Source organism: Hyla sarda, chromosome 3 (assembly GCF_029499605.1).
Source record: "Hyla sarda isolate aHylSar1 chromosome 3, aHylSar1.hap1, whole genome shotgun sequence".
Lineage (NCBI taxonomy): Eukaryota > Metazoa > Chordata > Amphibia > Anura > Hylidae > Hyla > Hyla sarda.
The window spans coordinates 351,159,643-351,183,894 of record NC_079191.1 but is presented as its reverse complement, the minus strand read 5'-3'; the positions used below and the strand labels follow the sequence as shown (position 1 = coordinate 351,183,894).

At 40.7% G+C, this 24,252-nt stretch overlaps 1 protein-coding gene across 2 annotated transcripts in view; it reads left to right on the top strand.

Moving 5' to 3' along the window:
- NPHP1 (nephrocystin 1) overlaps positions 1-11,567 on the top strand; it is a 102,176-nt gene extending 90,609 nt beyond the window's left edge. The window contains exons 21-22 of one of the 2 annotated variants that reach the window (XM_056567544.1): positions 7,156-7,200; positions 8,062-11,567. In XM_056567544.1, coding sequence (XP_056423519.1) covers positions 7,156-7,200; positions 8,062-8,340 — 324 coding nt within the window. In that variant the 3' untranslated portion in view covers positions 8,341-11,567. The remainder of the gene's footprint in view (positions 1-7,155; positions 7,201-8,061) is intronic. The other variant, XM_056567545.1, reaches the window with a different exon arrangement.
- Positions 11,568-24,252: the final 12,685 nt, after the last annotated feature.

The following is a 24,252-nucleotide window of genomic DNA, read 5'->3' as shown; positions in this document are numbered from 1 at the left end:
ATGTTTTTTTTTATGAAACCGTATAATAAAATCGTGGTGTGAACACACCCTAACTTATGGACCCAGAGGAGTGTTCTGAAGTTAGCAGTGTCTGTTAGTCCGCCCCTGGCGCAGGCCGCATTTACACTAAACTTTGCTGTCAAGTAGGGGGCAGCAAAATATCGTCCCACGGGCCACCAGTCATCACTTTAGTAAACCATCAAGACGTATCAAGTGAAACTTCTTCTTTTTGATCTACCAGTTGCTCAGTATTTTATCAGAATTAAAGGGGTATTCCAGGGAAAAACTTTTTTTTATATATCAACTGGCTCCAGAAAGTTATACAGATTTGTAAATTACTTCTATTAAAAAATCTTAAATCCTTTCAGTACTTATGAGCTGCTGAAGTTGAGTTTTTCTTTTCTAAGTGCTCTCTGATGACACGTGTTTCGGGAACCGCCCAGTATAGAAGCAAATCCCCATAGCAAACCTCTTCTACTCTTTGCAGTTCCCGAGACAAGCAGAGATGTCAGCAGAGAGCACTGTTGCCAGACAGAAAACAACAACTCAACTTCAGCAGCTGATAATTATTGAAAGGATTAAGATTTTTTAATAGAAGTAATTTACAAATCTGTTTAACTTTCTGGAGCCAGTTGATATATAAAACAAAAGTTTTTTCCTGGAATACACCTTTAACCTGTATTGCCTTTATAGTCAAAAATCTTAGCATGCAGTCACAGTTCAAGTTTTGTTGCAAATTCTGATAGAATTCCCAGTGTCTTTGTTAGTTTTGCATTCTTTTGTCAGATGTTACTTCCCGAGTTTAAAGTTGGTACCATAGGGGCACCTTCATGGGTGATAGGAGGATGTTTTTAGAGGTTACCTGAAATTAAAAGCTTGGGTATTTGTTGGTCCCCAAACTAGCAGCTCAGGTCATTGAGCAAGTTTCGTATCCTTAAAGGGGTACTCCGGTGCTTACACATCTTATCCCCTATCCAAAGGATAGGGGATAAGATGCCTGATCGCGGGGGTCCGGCAGCTGGGGACCCCCGTGATCTTGCACACGGCACCCCGTTTGTAATCAGTCCCCGGAGCGTGTTCGCTCCGGGTCTGATTACGGTCGACCGCAGGGCCGGCGACGTCACGCTCCGCCCCTCAATGCAAGCCTACGGGAGGGGCAGAGCGTGACGTCGCCGGCCCTGCGGTCGACCGTAATCAGACCCGGAGCGAATACGCTCCGGGGACTGATTACAAACGGGGTGCCGTGTGCAAGATCACGGGGGTCCCCAGCTGCGGGACTCCCACGATCAGGCATCTTATCCCCTATCCTTTGGATAGGGGATAAGATGTGTAAGCACAGGAGTACCCCTTTAAAGTGCTTTTATTGTATGCTTAATTGCATAAAAAATGTAAGTGAAAAGTACTTGCGTGAAAGTACTACTTTCACTGACACCCAAAGCATATTATTACTATAGTAAACTTAATAGCATGATAAAGAGACAAAGCTATGCAGAATTACAGGAAGATGATTATAGTGATCTTCAGGGGCACATTTAAAGCATTATTATCATTTGAATTTTTTTTATGACCTGTCATAGAGCGTTTTGATTGGTTGGTGTCCTGGTGTTCAGACTGCCACCAATTGCTAGAAGGAATGGGGAGAAGTGCTCAGTTATGCGCTTCTCTTTGCATCTCTCTACTCCAGTGTATCCCAACCAGGGTGCTTCCAGGTGTTGCAAAACTACAACTCCCAGCATGCCTGGACAGCCTTTGGCTGTCCAGGCATGCTGGGAGTTGTAGTTTTGCAACATCTGGAGGAACCCTGGTTGGGAAACACTGCTCTATTCAATGCAGGAGACAGATTTTATAGACTTCCATAGAGTTTGTATCCTGCATTGAGTTCGGACACTGGAAGAAAAATGCTCAGCTGAGCGCTTCTGCCCCACTTGTTCTAGAGATGATGTTATGTGCCTTGTTTAGGTGTACATATCCAGCAACTGAAGACCAACTCCTTGTTAAGACCCCTATACACAATAGAGGAAAGTCAGCTAGACCCTGACTGATCAAAACTTATCTCTTTTGACATGTGAAAAGTTTTCTGAAATGACAAAAATGCTTGAACACGTTACAGTTTATCATTTCTAGGTCAGTGAAATTGGTTCTAAATTTAATTTCACCAGTATAAATGTTAAACAAAAAAAAACCATTCCAAGTTGGTCATTCAATTCGACAAAATCATGCACCTATATTTTTATTCAATTTATGACACCAAATAAAAATACCTGAACCATGCATTGTCCATGCAGGCACATGGTGTAGGCCTTAGGCCAGTTGTTATTAAGAACGTAAAAAAAACAGAGGTTTTTATTTTTTGTCTTGTATGTGACAATCTGAATAAAAAGTCTTTAAATGTTTCAGCTTCCACATTCTAGAGCACACACAATAAACTGATTTTCCCCAGCTCTCTGGTCAGCTTTTCTGTGTAGACTGGGGCAGGATCAGCTGAGGGTAAACCATTTACTCCAGTGGAATATTATTATTATTTTTTTTTTTTTTTAAATCAACTGGTGCCAGAAAGGTAAACAGATTTGTAAATGACTTCTATTAAAAAATCTTTACCCTTCCAGTACTTTTTAGCAGCTGTATGCTACAGAGGAAATTCTTTTCTTTTTGAATTTCTTTTTTGTCTTGTCCACAGTGCTCTTTGCTGACACCTCATTCCGTGTCAGGAACTGTCCAGAGCCTCATAGGTTTGCAATGGGGCTTTTCTCCTGCTCTGGACAGTTCCTGATATGGGCATCAGATGTCAGCAGAGAGCACTGTGGCCAAGACAAAAAATAAATTAAAAAAGAAAAGAATTTCCTCTGTAGCATACAGCTGCTAAAAATTTACTGGAAGGGTAAAGTTTTTTTAATAGAAGTAATTTACAAATCTGTTTAACTTTCTGGCACCAGTTGATTAAAAAAAAAAAAAAATTTTTTCCAGGGGAGTACCCCTTTAAGGACAGCTCTGTTGTACTGCTGAAGGCTTAGCCAATGCATGATAGCAACACTATGCATCTTCCCTGTCGCCTCTGTTCTTTGAGAAAGGGGGCTATTTCTCTGTCAATTAACTGCAATTAATTGCAGCAGCCATAAAGCACACACTCTGCTGGGTTGTCTACACAGATAATGTAGGAATGATATGTGTGCCTCCAAAAAAGAAAGTATAAAATAAGGAAAACCAAATAGCTACAACATTAAACAATAGAAGGGATAGTTCTCATCAGACATTCCCTTTAAACCTAGTATATAACTTCATTAGGGTCTAATTACACGTACAGGAGTCTGCAAAGAATATGATGAGAATATGATGTTAGAAAGTATCCCTCCCTGGCCTGGTAAATAGTCCCCTGGGTAGGGAGATATACTCACTTAGTCCCGTCAGCTTCGCCCCCTTAGCATGATTAACAGTGCTGGCACAGCCCACTTTGCTCCATCTGCTTAGGGAGCAGAGCGATGACGAGGGCTGTCAATCACGCTGAGAGGGAGCGGCCTACAGCACAGCAGACAAGACTGTGTGAGTATAGAGCTCTTGCTGCCAAGGGGACTTCTTAAAGGGCCGGTAGGGGACACTTTTAAACTATATATCCTCACCATCCTTGCAGGGAGAAACGTCTCCTGGGGATGGTGAGAAAGACTATTTTACCATTTATTATGTGTTGCCACCCGTTATGTATGGTAAAACCTCATGACAGGTTCCCTTTAAATCAGCAGCACGAAATATACAGCAGATCCTGTACGTGTGAATACACCCATGAGCTATGAATGCCTAATTAAAGTAACAGGCTTGTAAAACCATGAATAGGCCTCCATAAAATGTACACTTGATACGGTATTACCATATTATTGTTTTCTAATTGAATGGAAGAAGCACATTTCATCTTACTTTTTTTTAGGTAATTTAATGCAGTCTCTAGTTTATCGTTTTATGAACAATGGAACTTATTAAAAAAAGTTAATACGAAAAATGTAGGTCAACTAAAAGATGTTTTTTGTTTTAGACCACAATTATTATGCTCTGTAGAATATGGATGTACCATATATACTCTAGTATAAGCCGGCCCGAATATAAGCCGAGGCCCCTAATTTAACCCCAAAAACCCAGGAAAAATTATTGACTCGACTATAAGCCTAGGGTGGGAAATACATCATCCCCCCATGTCATCATCCAGACCCCCATTATTTACACCCCGTCATCATCACCCCGTCATCATCACCCCCGTCATCATCCAGACCCCCGTCATCATTCCCTTCCCCCCTTCATCATCACCGCATGTCAATCCCTTCAATTCAGTGGTCTTCAACCAGCGGACCTCCAGATGTTGCAAAACTACAACTCCCAGCATGCCTGGACAGCCATCGGCTGTCCGTGCATGCTGGGAGTTGTAGTTTTGCAACATCTGGAGGTCCGCAGGTTGAAGACCACTGCAGCCTTCGTCCTCATCCAGACCCCCCCTTTAGTTTTCTACTCACCTCCCCTCGGTGGGAAGGAAGGGTGAGCTGGTTCGGGCCATCTATGCTGCAGGGACCGTCCGGTGGGGAGGGTTAGTCGTTCCGGGCCGTCCATTTTCACCGGGAGGCCCTCTTCTCCGCTCTGTGCCCGGCCCCCGGACTAGTGATGTTGCCTTGACGACGACGCACAGGGACGTTCATACGCAGGTACGTCTGCTGCGCACGGACGTCCCTGTGCGTCGTCGTCAAGGCAACGTCACTAGTCCGGGGCCGGGCCCGTAGCGGAGATGAGGGCCTCTCGGTGAAAATGGACAGCCCGGAATGACTAACCCTCCCCACCGGACGGTCCTTGCAGCATAGATGGCCCAGACCAGCTCACCCTTCCCACCGAGGGGAGGTGAGTAGAAAACTAAAGGGGGGGTCTGGATGATGACGAAGACCGCAGTGGTCTTCAGCCTGTGGACCTCCAGAGATTTCAAAACTACAACTCCCAGCATGCCCGGACAGCCGATGGCTGTCCGGGCATGCTGGGAGTTGTAGTTTTGCAACATCTGGAGGTCCGCAGGTTGAAGACCACTGAGAAGGGATTGACAGGTGGAGAGTTCACTCGAGTATAAGCCGAGGGGGGCGTTTTCAGCACGAAAAATCGTGCTGAAAAACTCGGCTTATACTCGACTATATACGGTAATTCAGGAGGTATCGTAACATCTTCTCTTAGCCAGAACTGACTGCCACTGCAATGGCCAATCTTTTTCTGGTGGACCCAATTGTTCATGCATTATATAGCAGCAATGTTATATATCAGGAGGAGAGAAGAAGAATAATAGGTAGTTATAATTTCTAAAAATTCAGTATTTGTACTGATTCAGAGCAGTGGACGGTCTTGTTTTATGGTTAGCAGCTGTTTCTCTGTGTGTGAGTGCCTTTTCACAGCTAGCGGACAGTGACTTGATTTCGACTGCCCTCTTTTATCCTTTTTTGGTTTGTTTGGCCTACAGCTGTCTCTTCCAACTCCCATATACATCTGGGAAAAACTTAAAAGGGTACTCCACTGCCCCAGCGTTCGGAACATTTTGTTCCAAATGCTGGCTGCGGGGGTCGTGACATCACACCACGCCCCTCAATGCACGCCCCCTCAATGCAATCTATAGGAATGGGCATGGCAGCCACCACGCCCCTTCCCATAGACTTGCATTGAGGGGGCGTGGCGTGACATTACAAGGGGTGTGGTCATGACGTCACAACCCCTGCAGCACGCACCCAGCGTTTGGAACAAAATGTTCCAAACGCTGGGGCAATGGCGTACCCCTTTAACTTTCAGATCCTTGCTTCTCCTGACATCATCTTTTAGGGAAGAGTTGGAAGTTTCCCCTACATTAGATGGTCGTCTGGTCCAATAAGATGTGTCAGCAGGTTTGGCCATGTCTAATGAGCATATAGGGGGAGATTTATCAAAACCCGTGCAGAGGAAAACTTGCCCAGTTGCCCATAGCAACCAATCAGATGGCTTCTTTCATTTTTCACAGGCCTTCATAAAAATGAAAGAAGCTCCCCCATAGTCATCTATTTTATCTATTTACTTTCATTGTAAATAGAAACTATATGAAATAGAAAACATTTTTTACGGGGTCACTCTGCATAGAAAAGCATGTTTCTGGAAAGAAAGCTAGGGACAATTTCTTGGCATATTGTAGACTGGGTGTAGCGGGGGGGGGGGACTCTGATGTGCCTTAAAATGAATGTGCCTAAAGGTGAATTCACACATGAAAGATTTGTTGCAGACATTTTTGCGGAATACTTCTTATTCATTCACATGAACAGAACCAATTTACCTGCAACAAGTCTGCTGTGTGCTAATGTATTCTAACAAAATGTGAACAGAGCCTACTGTGTCCGCATATATTGTTCAACCTATAAAAGTGCAAGTCTCTCCTATGACAACCACATTGCAGATGTCATTCATTAAAGGGGTTATCCAGGAAAAATGTTTTATATATATATATATATATATAATCAACTGGCTCCAGAAAGTTAAACAGATTTGTAAATTACTTCTATTAAAAAATCTTAATCCTTTCAGTACTTATTGGCTGCTGAAGGTGAGTTGTTCTTTTCTGTCTAAGTGCTCTCTGATGACACGTGTCTCAGGAAACGCCCAGTTTAGAAGCAAATCCCCATAGCAAACATTTTCTACTCCGTACAGTTCCTGAGACAAGCAGAGATGTCAGCAGAGAGCACTGTTGCCAGACAGAAAACAACAACTCAACTTTAGCAGCTGATAATTATTGAAAGGAATAAGATTTTTTAATAGAAGTAATTTACAAATCTGTTTAACTCTCTGGAGCCAGTTGATATAAAAAAAAAAAAAAGCGATGTCCCGCCTCGGCCGGTGATAGGCTGAAGCTCCGTGTGACGTGCCGGGCTAACAGGAAGCAAGAAGAATACAGCCTGGGGACCGAACACCTGTACCGGAGTGTACCGGAGCTCCGGGGGCTCGTTGGCAGGTAAGAGAAAGTGTGTTTTCTTTTATTTTGCAGCCCAGACGGGATAAAAGGAAAAAAGTGCGCGCCGGAGTACTCCTTTAATTTCTGTTATCTCTTATACTTGGATGCTGATAAGCATACAGCTGTACATTCAAACATTTGTATCTTATTTTAATCTTTGTTTATTTTCTTCTTATTAGAGTGCATGGGCAGAAAAAGAGAACTCTTTAAAGAGATCAGAGAAGGTAATATTTCCTAAATCACTTTATACCGTCATCGAGCTCTTCATGACCAGTGACAGGACATACACTATTATATACCTAGCAAGTCTAGAATACAATACAATCTGGAAGTGATTGCTGTGGAAGTACTGTTTAGTTTAGTAAACTGTTTAGCATATGTGTTGTGTCTGTTTGACTGAGTTATTGAAGAGAATTCATCAAGCTTTTTAAACCGTTTTTTCTATCTAAAAAAGTCGCATCAAAAGTCTATAAATATAATTAGTCACTCCTCCTGCGACTTTTGCTGTAGATCATATCTGAAAGGGACCTCCCATGTGCAGTGCTTTAGGCTAGTTTTATGCAGTGACCGATTCACATGATGCGCGACTTTTCTCTGAAAGTTGCACAAAAGTCGCAGCTCCTGTCCTTTACACACTAACCCACACCAATTTACTTCAGCCCTGAAAAGTCCTCTGCTATCCTAACAGCGTTTCATCCGATGGCCCCTCCATGCGGTGATGTTGCCCATCCCCCTCCCTACAGATGTCCATCCCTGCTACACAACACCTCCCCCCCTCCCCGCTTGTGCTAAAACCCACACTTGCTCCTAAACATCACCGGTACCGGATAAGTATCCTAATTCCTCCTTCGCAATACCTCCTCGCTATGTGTACTGAACAAGGGATCAGATCTATTAACACATTATATATATATATATATATATATATATATATATATATATATATATATATATATATATTGTATAAATTGTATTATATAACAGATCTCCAACACTACATTCCACAACAGTTATATCCTGTTTATGGAGATTAGGTAGCTGATGTTACTTAGTCTATAATTACTATCTTTTTATTTCTTTTATAGAGAGATGTAGAATTCATGAAAAATGCATTCACTCAGGTGTACCATGACACCGCATACCCTCTTCTGGAATCAACATTCCTTCAGGCACCTAGATGGGCAGAGGATGAGACAGAAGCTACACGCTGGAAAGCAATTGCTGATTTCCTAAAACAAAACCAGGAAAAAGAAGGGTCCATTCATTACTTGCTGTCACCCGACAGTCTGCACAAGCCTTTTGATATTTCAGAGATAACATATGATTATCTTGAAGCGGCAAGGACATCTCTTGTCACATTGTAACTTCACTCATGGAGGATCTTGTAACCGGAAAACACATGAGCAGCTTCATATAGTCAGAAACCCATTTTATTTCAAACGGTGCCAGCTACCTTCATAATTAATGTGCTGGAAGCATACTGTGGATGGAAATTATCAGTTTGGGTCTGAATGGTGGTTCTATAAGGTTACAAGAGCCCCTTTTGGTCCTCTATTAGACACTTAATAGTATCTTATTTTGCCATACTTGAGAAATCCTGCCAGTGGCTAGAGGCACACTATTCAGTGTTGAACCTTTGTACAGAAAATGTCAGGATATCTCAGGAGCAACATTACACTTAAAATGTTAAAGAGGTACTCTGCCCCTAGACATCTTATCCCCTATCCTAAGATGTCTGATCGCAGGGTCCCCGCCGCTGGGCACCCCCGCGATTTCTGTTGCGGCACCCCAGACATCCGGTGCACGGAGCGAACTTAGCTCCATGACAGATGACTGGTGATGTGGAGTGGAGGCTCGTGACGTCATAGTCACATCCCGCTTGTGACATCATATCATGGCCATGCCCCCTCAATGCCCATAGACTTGCATTGAGGTGGCGCGGCTCTGGCGCTGCACCCGATGCTCTAAATGAACGCTGGGTGCAGCAGGGAGATCCTATTCTTTGGATAGGGGATAAGATGTCTAGGGGCAGAGTATCCCTTCAATCATTTAATAGTGAGAGGAGAAAGCTTGTGCCTTATGCATATGCTGGATATTATAATTTATATGCAGTGTCTTTAATTTTAGATAGGTATGGCAGGTCAGTTTCTCCAACTATCACAAATCGATTCCATCATTTGATTGAATATTGCACAATATCACATGATACCTTTTTTTTATACAGCAGATTATTTATATAACAATGTGTTGTGTGTTTTCTAGTATTGTTTGTAATTTAGTTGATCGATGCACAAAACTTCTGTTTAGCTTTTTTTTAAATTACATTTTACAGTTTTATTAAAGTTTATTATTTAAATGATATAAGCAACCTATCACTGGCATTATACAGTATGCTGTCATATATTTATCAGTTACATCTTAAGGTTGCTTGGTAGACAATCGCTAAGGGAAGGATCAAGAAAAATCAAGTTTAATCAAAAAGTATTATATTATTTGTGTGTAGTGTTACAGAAGGTCATTTTGGGTCATTCATATTCTCTGATGCACCATAAGCAGCAGAATTTACTCCAGTTAACCAGCTTAGGCTAATCAAATCCTTGTCTGTGTTGCAGAAAGGGTTGCTGTCATTTAAAGCAACTTTCCTCCATGTGATAGCCTGTATTATATTTGTTAATAATTAAATTTTTCCAATTTTTTTTTTTATTTGTCATTATTATCAGCAGCAGCAGAAGTATAGTGCTTATTATAACCCCAGTCTCCACTTTCTGATGCTTTTTCTTGTTGCTCACATAGTACCTTTCAATTATTTATAGTAGCATACTGGGTTAACTATTCCTCAACAGAGTGTTAAAATCCTTTAGTCCAGTGCACTTTCACCAGCACTATTTCATGGCAATGCAGAGAAAAGTAAGCAGTGTCCAGTGATTGGCCAGACAAGTACGGGACAGAAAGTACCTGTATGAATATTGCTGGCAAACAATCCAGCTGGTCCTGCCCCTTAGAATGAAGAAAATGAGAAATAGCTGTGCACCGTGGCTCTCAGTGGCTCAATAACAGCAGTAAGAACACTAAAATCAACTTGCCACCATTCTGAAGGGTTAATCTTTTGAAATAACATGTGTAATTGAATCGGTAAACAAGCTTTTTCAGTGTGCAAAGAGTAGGTGTCCACATTTTGCAGAAATGCTGCATATTGTCCAAGCAGATATTTGCATATAAATAAACTCAACTATTTCAGATTACAGTACAATGCATGTGGATGAGATTTTAATAAGCTCATCCACACACTGTAATTTCTCCATGTACAAATTGACATGCAATACAGAGAGTGCACATCTTTGTTGCTGGTATTCCTTTTGAATTTGATGCGAAAGAAAACATCCACAATCAAATGCTATTATTGCACATTTTACTTCAGATTACCATTGTCCATTACAAAGTCCAGGTAAATGTTTATAATAAAAAAAACTCTCCCCCTTAGCCAATTCCCTGATTACTCCCTTGGCAATTGTTCACATTTGTTCTAATCTGTAATCTGCTGCATATTTTCCATACACCTGTCATGACGACTGTGGGGACAGGGTGAGTGAGCCCTAAACTGACCCTAAAAATACTCTTCTGCCTACTTGCCCATCCATCCTATGGGATGGATCGACAACTTGGAGCCAGTCCTTCCCTGCGCTACAGTGCAGTGGCGTGAAAACAAATATATACTTAGTTGGTCACAGGCCAGAAACTGAAAACTACCAGACAACCAGACAGGATACAAATACTAACAGAGCAGAATATAAACAGGCAAACTGATCAGGAACATAGGACACTGTTAAACAAACAAACAAATACAAGTACAAAGGACATAGATCAGATCAACCAAACAGGATATAAATATAGAACACTGTTCACACTGGACACCGATAACTAACAAACAGATTAGGTCCATAACACAAGACTGGGAAACAGATGAGTCAGCATTGACTCCAGGAACAAACAGGAATAAAAGCTCAATCCCCAAAAAAACCTCCAGAAAACACAGGAATGTCTTGATACTAGAACTAAATCTCCCAGTGTCCATTGTGGAGCTAGGATATATCTTGTACTAAATCTTAATTCTCTAGAGTCCCATAAAAAGGTCGCAGGGATGTCTTGTTACAAAAACTCAGAAAACTGATACAAGAAAACGCACAGTGTTGACAGCGACATAGCAGAACGGAAATACAATGCTAAAACCAACTAATGTAACAGAGACTCAAATCTACATTAAAAGACTATTTAACCATGGCTAAAAACTCAGATCATATCACAAGATAAATACAAGGTAAATGCTCAAGCAGACATAGAAGTATAATGCACAGACATCATAGCAGAATTATTGCACAAGCAGACAAAGTGTATTGCACTAAATAACCAGCAATTAGAATGCAGACTGACCTAAAGATATAAAGGGACACCTGCATTGCAGTTGGGTGAAATGCTTAACTTTTCCACGCCTGTAAAGGAAAGCACAGAAATGGATAATGCATAAAAAACAAGGTATGAACAATGAAAATGCAAAAACAAATAAATGATCATTACAACACGAATCCATGTAAAAAGTCTGAAGCCTTTCCTAAACTTGTGCACATAAGTTTTAGTATTTTTGCATAGTAATAACGTATTATCACCAAATATGGTACCAAAACATTGTAAGGAAACAGTGGTTGCTGAATGTCAATATATATAAACTTTATTAACAATATCATATTAAAAAACAGTATGGAATAAGCACAATGCACAGGGCTGGATGGATAGCAAGTAGTACAGGCAAAGTTTAAAGTGTGAATAAATAGCATCAACATATGAATAACATCACAAAAGAAAACCTGGAATGCAGGTGTATAAGAAGTAATACCCAATGTTACATGATGCATAAGAATGGAAGATATAATTACCAATGCAGAGCCATATACCACTAGCACTTACCCCCTAGGGGGTACTACTTGCTATCCATCCAGCCCTGTGTATTGTTCTTATTCCATACTTTTTTTTAAAATGTTTTTTTAATATGATATTGGATATTTATATATATTTTCATGATTTTGGTGTTGCTGTTACGGTTTTTGGTGGTATACTGTCATAAAGACGAAAAGTGGGGGCTACGTATTCCGACCCACCCCCACTAATTGCTCGAATTAGCCAGGAAAAGCACTTGACTAAGCGCTTCTGTGAATGACGAAACTCCAACTGTTCAAAACTTTTAAAATGTCTCTATGCCATAAAAGCTGTAATTAATAGGTAAAACGTGTAAGGATTAGGAGAGACTTTGAGAGGGACCAAGATTGTTAAGGAATGGAGAACATGATAAATGAGTATAAGGTTTTAAATGATATCACTAATGCTGCTCCCGGTGAGAGGCTATGTTGGAAAATATCAGGGACAGTTTTTATACCATGACTTGCTTGCTTATTTTATCGTGATCTGGAGACGGAGTTGTTGGACGTCCCATACAAGTCTATGGGACTTCTGGCAGCACAGTCTTCAGATCGCCATAGTCTGCAAGCAAGTCGCGGGATAAGCCGTGACCCCCAATAATTCCGGACATACTGTATATTGCTGCAGGGAACACCATTAGAGGTACCCTTTAATTTAGCCTCCAGGGGTTCTGCGTTCACTCAGGCTTTAAATCAAGCCAGTCTTGTTAGAAGAAGGGCATGGCAAGCATGACCGGAGCGGCCATGGCCCCCCTACTACTAACTTTCCTAAGAATGGATGGCTACAATTTTCAAACAGCATTATATTATGTATAAATACTTTATTTAGTTTTGCAATAGTAAAAAGAGACATGACTATCAGTGCAAAAACAGATTCAGCCATGACATTTCAGATAAGCTATACGATATAGTTTTATATAAAGAGAGATGTGGTAGTCTTGTTAGTCAAAATCTCTATATAATAAAGTTATATAAAAATGAAAGCTAGGGAAACAAATGTAAAAAAAAAAACCAAGAAATAAGGGACAATGGGGAGTGTAGGTATAGCAGGCACTGTCACGATTTCACTTTCTATTACAGCTGCATTACTTATAAGTCAACATTGTAGAAACCAATAAGATATTTATAGCTTTTGTAGTTCTAATCTTTTAGAAATCCAAGATAACTTCAGCACATATGCCAGAGTCACTGCTTAAAAAGCTATGCAATCATGCAATAGGTAATAAAAGAAATCAGGTACTGTTGGTGACATGGAACTAATCCTCACAGGGGTTTATTATTATTATCATTAATATTATTTTTAAACTCCAGTACTAATAAAATAGCTACTCATAGAGGAATTCCTCTTTAAAATAAAGAGCCTTTAAATATGAATTTCTAATATTAGAGATAGTTATGGGAAGATTACATTGGTGAGTTTTGAGAATCGGGGCCACTATTGGTCCCCAGAATTACAGGCTTTGCTAACCTTTTTTTTTTTTTGAATATATAAATTTCGGCACACAGTGATGGAGCAGAATTTACTGTTGCCTGGACAAATCGTATCAAGGCACATTCCTGCAAAACAAGAAGATAAAAATGCGTGCGGTGTAAAGGATGTCCTAATGGGTAATATCTAGAGAGAGGGAGGAAGGCGCCTCATGTGCGGGATCAGCAGATCTTGTTAGTGGGGGTGGGGGACGGTAATTCCCAAACCGCTTACCAAAGTTGGTTGTGCGCCCACACACAACAAGGTAAAGTGCAGAAGGAATATAAAAGAAGGTCCACTGCAGCCCTCCTGGGTAGAAGTAAAATCAAAACGAAAGACCATGGATTCAGGAGTTTGTCTGGTGCAGAGAGGAACCATCAGGAAGCCAAGTAAAATCAATGGATTTATTAAATGCAACGCGTTTCGCTGCGCATGCGCAGCTTCATCAGGCAGCATCATGCCTGATGAAGCTGCGCATGCGCAGCGAAACGCGTTGCATTTAATAAATCCATTGATTTTACTTGGCTTCCTGATGGTTCCTCTCTGCACCAGACAAACTCCTGAATCCATGGTCATTCGGTTTTGATTTTACTAATGGGTAATAGGAAAACTTGTGCTAGTTCACAGTTCAACTCAAACATGCCAACACTTCATGAGGTGGGTATCTTAAAATTGTTACTGTCACGTACTGACCCCTTTCTGATTAATAGTTATAGCCCAGGGTAGTGCCCAGCAACACTTTTTGCTCCTCGTTGTGGTGGTGTGCAGTCTGACTGATTACAGGAGACAGACATTGTTTAGGGTATGTTCACATGGTAGTAAAATGTGCGGAATGTCCACCCAGAAAACACTAGCGCACATTCCACACATTGAAAGTTCTGGCAGGCGCTAGGACCGCTCGACATGTCTATTCTTTCTGCGGACACCAAAACAAATGTTTTTGCCGTGGAAATTCCACCTTGTGCACAGTGCAGTAGAATCCCATTGAAATCAATGCACTAGAATATCTATGTGGAATATTTCATCGGAACTCTACATGGACATTCCGCCATGTGATCATACCCTCATAGTGTATGGAGTCAATCTCCTGTAATCATTTGGACCATGCCTCAAGCTGTGTATTGCCGTGCCCTTCACCCAGCTCTACCTGATGATTAGGAGGCTGAAGATACCCAATACAGCCCTGGGTATCTCTGTACTCCCAGTGGAAAATGCAGAATCCTGTGGATAGGGGATACGTTTTTAAGAGATAGAACACTCCTTTAACTTTATACATGTCTGTGTGATGTGTCAAAAGTTAATTCAAATGACAGTAGTGCTTTATGCCTCTGCCAGCATTGCAACACATAATCTTTAATACAGAATTAATTCAGATTACAACGGTGATAAAAGCCATGCTTTGCAATCCTTGCATGAAAGATTTCACAGAATGAACTCCACACTCAGACCGTGTTCTTTCCTTTACAGAATGTCTATCAGTTACCTCCCATCAAATAGCTGTGCCATTAGAAGCCCGACTGTCCTGACCAGGTACTAGCTGATCCATCTAACCAAGGCAGCTTTTTCATTGGATGTCCTCTACCTGTTATGCTAGCGATACACATGAAATGAAAATTTCACAGTTAATAAATTCACAATGTACAACAACCCATCCATATCTGCTAAAAGATGGTCAACCTAAAAATGTCCCAATGGTCAATCAAAAAAGTCCCAAGGATAGACAATCTGTACATGTCTATAATGTTAAAGGGGTATTCCAGGCCAAAACTTTTTTATATATATCAACTGGCTCTGGAAAGTTAAACAGATTTGTAAATTACTTCTATTAAAAAATCTTAATCCTTCCAATAGTTATTAGCTTCTGAAGTTGAGTTGTTGTTTTCTGTCTAACTGCTCTCTGATGACTCACGTCCCGAGAGCTGTGCAGTTCCTATGGGGATATTCTCCCATCATGCACAGCTCCCGGGACATGACATCATCATTGAGCAGTTAGACAGAAAACTTCAGAAGCTAATAACTATTGGAAGGATTAAGATTTTTTAATAGAAGTAATTTACTAATCTGTTTAACTTTCCGGAGCCAGTTGATATACTGTATATAAAAAAGGTTTTGCCTGGAATACCCCTTTAAACCGGAACATATGAGCCTTAATGGGTCATGGTCCTCAGCAGTATATGATTGGTCCTGCCCTTTCCCTCTTAGATCATTACATAGCCAATGAAGTCACCATTGATCACATTCAGCTCCATCTCATTTTTTTTTTCCTATGGGAACATGCCAACTTCAGACATTAGAAATCACTGTTCTCATAGTTACAAATGTTTGTTACCAATATAATCTCATGTCACAGTAGTTCGAAAATAGACTGGGTGTTCCATATGCCTCCGCTGTCAGGTGAATGGAATGTTTGAAGTACAGGAGGACTTAAATATAAGTGGAGGTGTGTCTTGCCTGACCGTCAGGTTCTCAATATTCTGGAAAGCAAACAAGTTTCTGGGTGTTTCCTCTCCAATACCTTGGAGGTTTGAAATGTGTAGCACAATGTGTTAGTGACAGGTTCACAAATGAGCTCAGATGCTAGAATGGATGACTCTTTCTTTCAGTACCATTGTCCTGTGAGCAGCATCTGAAGTATGGATACAGATGATACTGTAATAAGAGTTTTCTTCCTAGTAAAACCCTACAAGGGAGAGCTATCATATCAGCATGAAGGAAAGCTGCATTGGGTATTCCCATCTGAAGAAGTTATCCACTGTATCAGTGTTTTCCACCCAGGGTACCTCCAGGTATTGCAATACTACAACTACCAACATTCTCAGACACTCGTTGGCTGTCCAGGCTTTCTGGTAGTTGTAGATGTTGGAGGCCCCCTGGTTCTCACATTTTCTACAATTTTTTCTTGCATACAGGCTGTTTATAAAACATTTTTATAGGTTAATTTCTAACACCCCCTTTGGAGGAGCTACAGAAAAACAGACATTATACACATGCAAATAAGGTCCAAAAATGAACATAACCCCTTTCTAGTGTTTTATTGTATTTTTGGGTCCATGGTGGATTTTTTAGTTATTATTTTTTTTGTAAACCAACAAGGTTTGGCTTTTTTAACCAATACAAAAAAAACTAGCAAGGTTCAGCTTTTTGAATCAATACACTTCACTACAGGACCTGAAGAATGCCTGAATACATATAAGACATATAATGAACAAAAAAATGCCATCCAAAACACTTTACTTTTTTTATTTAAGCACAAGCCCTCAACATAACCAGTGTGAAAAAGCAAAAGGATCTGAAGACTTTCCAAATCCATTATAACATGAATACATTCATAGTTAAACATTTAAATATTATAACATACCAGAGCATTGCAGTTTAAGTACTAGGATGCTAAGTACAGTAATGTAATGGACATGACGTATTCAGACCCTTTTCTATGACACTTGAAATTTAGCTTCCATTTCTCTTCATCATCTCTGAGATGTTTCTACACCTTAATTGATGTCACCTGTGGTAAATGTAGATTTGGTTTAAAAAGACACCCTCTTCTATATAAGGTATCACAGCTGACATTGCATATCAGAGCAAAAACCAAGCCATGAGGAAGAAATAACTGCCTGTAGAGTTAAGAGAGGATTGCATGGAGGCATAGATCTGGAGAATAGTACAAAAAATTCTGGTGCACTGAAAGTTCCATAGAAAACAGTGGCCTCTATAATTGTTAAATGGAAGAAGTTTTAAACAACTAAGATTTTTCCTAGAGCTGCCACCCCTCCAAACTAAGTAATTGGGAGAGGAGGGCCTTGGTCAAAGAGGTGACCAAGAACCCAATATTAACTCTGGCTGAGCTCCAAAGATCCTGTGTGCAGAAGGTAGACACTTTCAAATGGATAAACCATTACTTCCACTATCTGGTTTATGAAAGAGTGACCAGAATGAAGCCTCTCCTCAGTAAGAAACACATTAAATCCTTTCTAGATATTGCAAAAAAAGGTTTGTCCTGAATTCTAAGTGTCATGTCTGGGGAACGCATACACAGTAAGTTATCAATTTATTTTCAATCAGCAAGACTTCTGGCTCCCAGATGTCTTTTATGAAGGTAACAGGCTGAGATTAGGAGCACTCTCTTAGATAGAGTGCTCCTAAGCTCAGTTTGTTACGTGTATATGAGACACCTGTCCACAGAAGCAATCAATAAGATTCCAATCTCTCCACCATGGCCAAGACCAAACAGCTGTTCAAGGATGTCAGGGACAAGATTCTAAGATTGTAGACCAACACAAGGCTGTAATGGGCAACAAGACCATTGTCAAGTAGCTTGGTGAGAAGTTTACAACAGTTGGTGCGATTATTAGCAAATGGAAGAAACCCAGAATAACCACCAATCTCCATCAGTTGGGGGCTTAATGCAACTTGTGGAGTTTCGATGATCATGAGATCAGCCAAGAACTACACAGAAAGGTTCTTGTCAATGATCTCAAGGCAGCTGGGACCATGAAGGACTGAAATCCTGCAGCACCTGCAGGCCTGACTGAAGTTTGCCAATGAACATGTTAATGATTCAGAGTAGAACTGTGTGATTTATATTTTTATTAGGAGATAGTCTTTTTTTTATATTTTATAAAAACATAGAGGATTTTAATAAGCAATCATTAGATTGCAAATAATGAATAATGATGTGCTAGTGCATGACTGCCTGAGACAGACTCTATCAGCATATCAGTCTGGGACCACATGAACCAGGTTAGGAGGACTGCGGCAAGCATAGAAATTGATAGGCCCCTGCATATGTGTTGTGGTGGTGCCAATCGGGTAGTAGAGCTGTCATTCTGGCTCTTAAGTGTCATGAACGCTGTTAATCAAGGAACTTGAAGAGTTAATGGTGGACATTGGTGAGATTGTCAATGTCCATCATTGACTCTGAGGGCATGGCTGATTCATAGAATGCCATTCAGGACATAAATGTACATCCTGATTCGTTAGGTACCTGAGCACCAGGACATACCGTACGTTTGCATGCAATATTGTTAAGGGATTAATCAGGGTTCTATTTAGAAAAGAGTTATCTTTTTTTCCGGACAACCTCTTTAATCTGTAGAAATAACAGATAATAGTAAAGATATGAGATGGTAAAAGGTAACAGATGTCTATAGAACAGGCTATCCCCAGTACTATTTTACTGTATACACTATGACTGCAACATTCAAAATGCTTTGGTTCTACTGATTAGAACATAAAAGACTAAAGGGTTCTAGGCCAGTGTTCCTCAAGTACCCCAACAGGTCATGTTTTCAGGATTCCCTTAGTCGTTCACAGGTGACATAACTGTGGTGATGCCTGATTCACTGACCAGAATTATATCACTTGTTAATCCAAAAAACATGAACTGTTGGGGGTCTCGAGGACCCCGCTTGAGAAACACTGATCTAGCGGGGGATCTGAGAGTTGTGACCATAACATAGACATGTGACCTTATTACAGCCTTCTGAAGCTGGTCTAAGAACAAAAATGGATGACATTCATGGGAGAGTAGCAAGTTAAAACAAATACATGAAGAAGGAACTCCTTAGACAATAATATTATTATTCTTTTTTAATCTGGTGCTAACATATTGTGCAACACTTTACAATTAGGAAATACAAAAGTACAATTCTCTGGCCTTAATCCTAAAGCAAACAGAACATTGAACAGTCAGACAGTAAAATACATTGATCACTCATTTCATTAAAACCACTTATGAAGTGAATAACATTTATTATCCTGTGCCAAAGGTCCATGTCAAGTGGTGGGATACATAAGGCAGCAAATGAACAGCTAGCCTTCAAAGGTGATGGTGAATGTAGGGAACATGTAAGGATCTGAGAATTTTTGACCAGGGCCAAACTTTTTTGGGTAAGATGGCGTAAGAAGCAAAAGCTGGACTGTTTAGTACTGTTGAAGAGTTACTGTGGCAGAACGAATAAAAAATGTAGATGCTTGAGACTTCGGAGGCATTGAGGAAATGCTTTAATGGATCAGATCAAATCAGAAGACCAAATAGATAACTAAAAATGTTTCACTCCACAGGTTCCTCAGGGGGTTTGTCACCCCCTGAAAAAGCTGTGGCATGAAACACGTGTCAAGTATGGGGTGGAGGTCGCAACAATAGAGCAGCATTGTGTCATGTTTATCAACCGTAATGAACTGGTCTTCTATTCATATTTTGTTGGGGATATGATATTTTTTTCAAATAATGTTACATTTATTTTTGAATATATTTATTCATTTGTGAACTTTTATTTTTTGGCAGATTTGTGTAAATTCGTACTCCCATTTTTATATATTCCTTTCAATTGTACTTAGATTTTAATATTCATACATTAGTAATATATATATATATATATATATATATATCAGTCTAATAATAATAATGATAAATGTTATGGCTGATTTACCATGTTTTTCAGACTCTTCAGGCTAAGTTTCATCTTTTTTTTTCTGGCAGTTTTTGGAGATCTGCTACTGCAGTTTTTGAGCCAAAGCCAGAAGTGTATTCAAAAGGAATAGGACATATAAAGGAAGGACTTATACTTCTCCTCCCTTAATGATCCACTTCTGACTTTGGCTCAAAAACTGCAGTGGCAGATCTCCAAAAACTGCCAGAAAAAAAAAACAAGTCAAAACGGCTATGTTCACATGGTGAAATTACTGCTATTCTGCACAAATTCCGCACAAAAAAGCAGACTGCATATTTTTCACAGTTTTTCAGAATTTGAGCCGAATTTGGGCAGAATTTCTGTGATTTTAGAACAGTTAAAGGGGTACCCCGCCCCTAGACATCTTATCCCCTATCCAAAGGACAGGGGATAAGATGTCTGATCGCCGCAGTCTCGCTGCTGGGGATCCCCGGGATCCCTGCTGCGGCACCCCACTATCATTACAGCACAGAGCGAGTTTGCTCTGTGCGTAATGACGGGCGATACAGGGGACGGAGCAGCGTGACGTCATGGCCCCTCCCCTTGTGACATCACGGCCCGTCCTCTTAATGCAAGTCTATGGGAGGGGGCGTGACGACCGCCACGCCCCCTCCCATAGACTTGTATTGAAAGGGGCGGGCTGTGACGTCACGAGGGGCGGAGCCGTGACATAACGATGCTCCGGCCCCTGTATTGCCCGTCATTACGTGCAGAGCGAACTCGCTCAGTGCTGTAATGATAGCGCGGTGCGGCAGCGGGGATCCCCAGCAGCGGGACCGCGGCAATCTGACATCTTATCCCCTATCCTTTGGATAGGGGATAAGATGTCTAGGGGCGGAGTGCCCCTTTAAATTCAAGCGGACTCTGAATGAAATTCCACAAAATGTAAAGACATGTCTTAGAATTTAGCAAAATCTGCTATGTGGAATTTATGCGGCGGAATGTCTGCTGCGGGAATTCTGCTGTGTGAATGGGACAGTGAAATCCCCATTAAAGTTAATGTGCAATAAAATTAGCTGAATGTCCGTGCGGAATTTTTCTGCTGACATTTCGCCATATGAACATGGTCTAAGGCAGTGGAGGGGGTCAATGTAACTAACTTTGTGGGAAAGGGTTAAAGGAAATATGCGGTGAAAATCTTTTAACTCATCCTGTGCCTGGGCTGCAAAAAAAAAGCTTTAACTCACATTTCTTTGTTCCCCCATTGCACCGGTATTGGCGTCCCGTTCCTCCGCTGCTCGTCTTCTTTCTTCTTAGGCTGGGAACATCACAGCGCAGGCAGCATATTGCCGGCCGCAGCTATGTTCCGCCTCGGCCGGTGATAGGCTGAGCCCAATGTAATGTAAGTAGCTCTGGCCGGCTCCTTACATGACAGTGCGCTCAGCCTATCACAGGCCGAGGCGGGAGACATTCCGAGCCTAAGAAGAAGGAAGATAAGCAGCAGCGGAGGAACAGGACGCCGATACTGGCGCAACGAGGTAACTTAGGAGGTGAGTTAGAGTTTTTGGTTTTTTTTTTGCAGCCCGGGCACATGATGAGTTAAAAGATATTCGCTGCATATCTCCTTTAATAGTCAGATCCTGTTATCTCAGCGCCATCATCTTCTGACCACTAAACCAAACTGCATTGGTGCATGTAGGTGCCTCACTATACTAAGATATTCAAAAGGGTACTCCGGAGGGAAAAAGCCCATTTTGGCCTTAAAGGAGAACTGTAGTGCAACATAACTTATCCCCTATTCGAAGGATAACCTATAACCTTCTAATTTTTCCATATATGGGGCTGTATGAGGGCTCATTTTTTGCGCAGTGATCTTTAGTTCTTTGGTTTTATTTTTATTTTTTTACATTTTTGCGTATATGTGACTATTTGATTCCATTTTATTATTATCATTTTTTATGTGATGTGACCAAAACATAGCAATTTTGGACTTTTTTTTTCAACGTATATGCTGCTCACCGTACAGGATCATTTACATTATATTTTAATATTTCGGACATTATAGCACGCAGCAATTCCAAATATGTTTATTTATTTATTTTCACTTTTTGGAGGTAAAATGGTAAAAAAGGGTCAATTTACATTTGGATTGGGATAGGGGCTTTTTCACATTTCTTTTTAAACCTTTTTTTTATGTCCCCACAGGGGGCTATTTATAGCAATCATTAGATTGCTAATACTGTTTAGTGCTATTATCGGCGATCTTCTTCTTTGATCTACACGATGACAGACCAGAAAAGAAGACCCGAGATGACGGCTGGAGCAGGTAAGGGGACCTGCGTGGGTGATCCGATCATCCATTCGAAGTCCGCCTTGCCGCGGATGCCATGATCTGTATTGATCACAAAATCTGAGGGGTTAATGGCGGACATCAGCGCATTTGCTGATGTCCGCCATTACCGGTGGATCCCTGACTGCTGATAGCAGCCGGGACCTGCCGTTTATGATGCGAGCACCACTCTGGTGCTCACATCATGTATAGGACGTAAATGTATGTCCTGGTGCTAAAAGTCCCAATGTATATGTCCATTGTCCTTAAAGGGTTAAACGGATTTGTAAATTACTTATATTTAAAAATTTTAACCCTTCCAGTATTTATCAGCTGCTGTATACTACAGAGAAAGTTGGGAAATTGTTTCCAGTCTGACCACAGTGCTCTCTGCTGACACCTCTGTCCGTGTCAGGAACTGTCCAAAGCAGGAGAGGTTGATTATGGGGCTTTGATTTTACTTTAGACCATTCCGAGCACAGACAGAGGTGGCAACAGAGAGCACTGTGGTCAGACTGGAAATATCTACACAACTTCCTCTGGAGCATACAGAACTGGAAAGATTAAGATTTTTTTTAATAGAAGTCATTTACAAATCTGTTTAACTTTCTGTCACCAGTTGATTAAACAAAAATAGTTTTCCACTGGAGTACCCCTTTAAAGGGGTATTCCAGGAAAAAACTTTTTTTATATATCAACTGGCTCCAGAAAGTTAAACAGATTTGTAAATTACTTCTATTAAAAAATCTTAATCCTTTCAGTACTTATGAGCTTCTGAAGTTAAGGTTGTTCTTTCCTGTCTAAGCAATTTTGCTAATTTTGAAAGGTTTCGTTTTCACGCCGTACAATTTATGCTAAAAATTATGTGTGTTCTTTATTCTGAGGGTCAATACGATTAAAATGATACCCATTATTACATACTTTTATATTATTGTTGCGCTTAAAAAAAATCACAAACTTTTTAACCAAATTAGTACGTTTATAATCCCTTTATTTGATGACCTCTAACTTTTTATTTTTCCGTATAAGCGGCGGTATGGGGGCTCATTTTTTGCGCCATGATCTGTACTTTTTTTTGATACCACATTTGCATATAAAAAACTTTTAATTAATTTTTTATAATTTTTTTTTAATAAAATGTTTTAAAAAAGTAGGAATTTTGGACTTTTTATTTTTTTTCGTTCACGCCGTTCACCGTACGAGATCATTAACATTTTATTTTAATAGTTCGGACATTTATGCACGCGGCGATACCAAATATGTCTATAAAAAAAATTTTTTACGCTTTTTGGGGGTAAAATAGGAAAAAACGGACGTTTTACTTTTTTATTGGGGGAGGAGATTTTTCACTTTTTTTTACTTTTACATTTTTTTACCTTTTTTTTTTACACTTGAATAGTCCCCATAGGGGACTATTCATAGCAATACCATGATTGCTAATACTGATCTGTTCTATGTATAGGACATAGAACAGATCAGTGTTTTCGGTCATCTCCTGCTCTGGTCTGCTCGATTTCAGACCAGAGCAGGAGACGCCGCCGGACGGAGGAAGGAGAGGGGACCTCCATGCGGCGTTATGATTGATCGGATCCCCCCAGCAGCGCTGCGGGCGATCCGATCATTCATTCAAATCGCGCACTGCCGCAGATGCCGGGATCTGTATTGATCCCGGCACCTAAGGGGTTAATGCCGGCGGGTCCCTGGCTGCGATCAGCAGCCGGGATCAGCCGCGCATGACACGGGCATCGCTCCGATGCCCGCGGTTATGCACAGGACGTAAATGTACGTCCTGGTGCGTTAAGTACCACCTCACCAGGACGTACATTTACGTCCTGCGTCCTTAAGGGGTTAAGTAAGGCTGTGCAATATGAATGTAATAGAAGTGTACTATGAGGGAATTTTTGAGTCTGTATACCAGCACAATACATATTACGTTCACGAAAAACTGGCTTAATTGTGTCTCCTCTCATGTGATCCAGCCATATTGTTTTATTTTTTTCTCTGTCCTGCACTATTATTTTTGTGAGAGCTTCAGGAAATTTCAGATTTTCCGAGTTTATGGGGGAAAAAACAACTACATTTTCTATGTAGCTTTTAGAAACATTTTTGCATTGTAAATG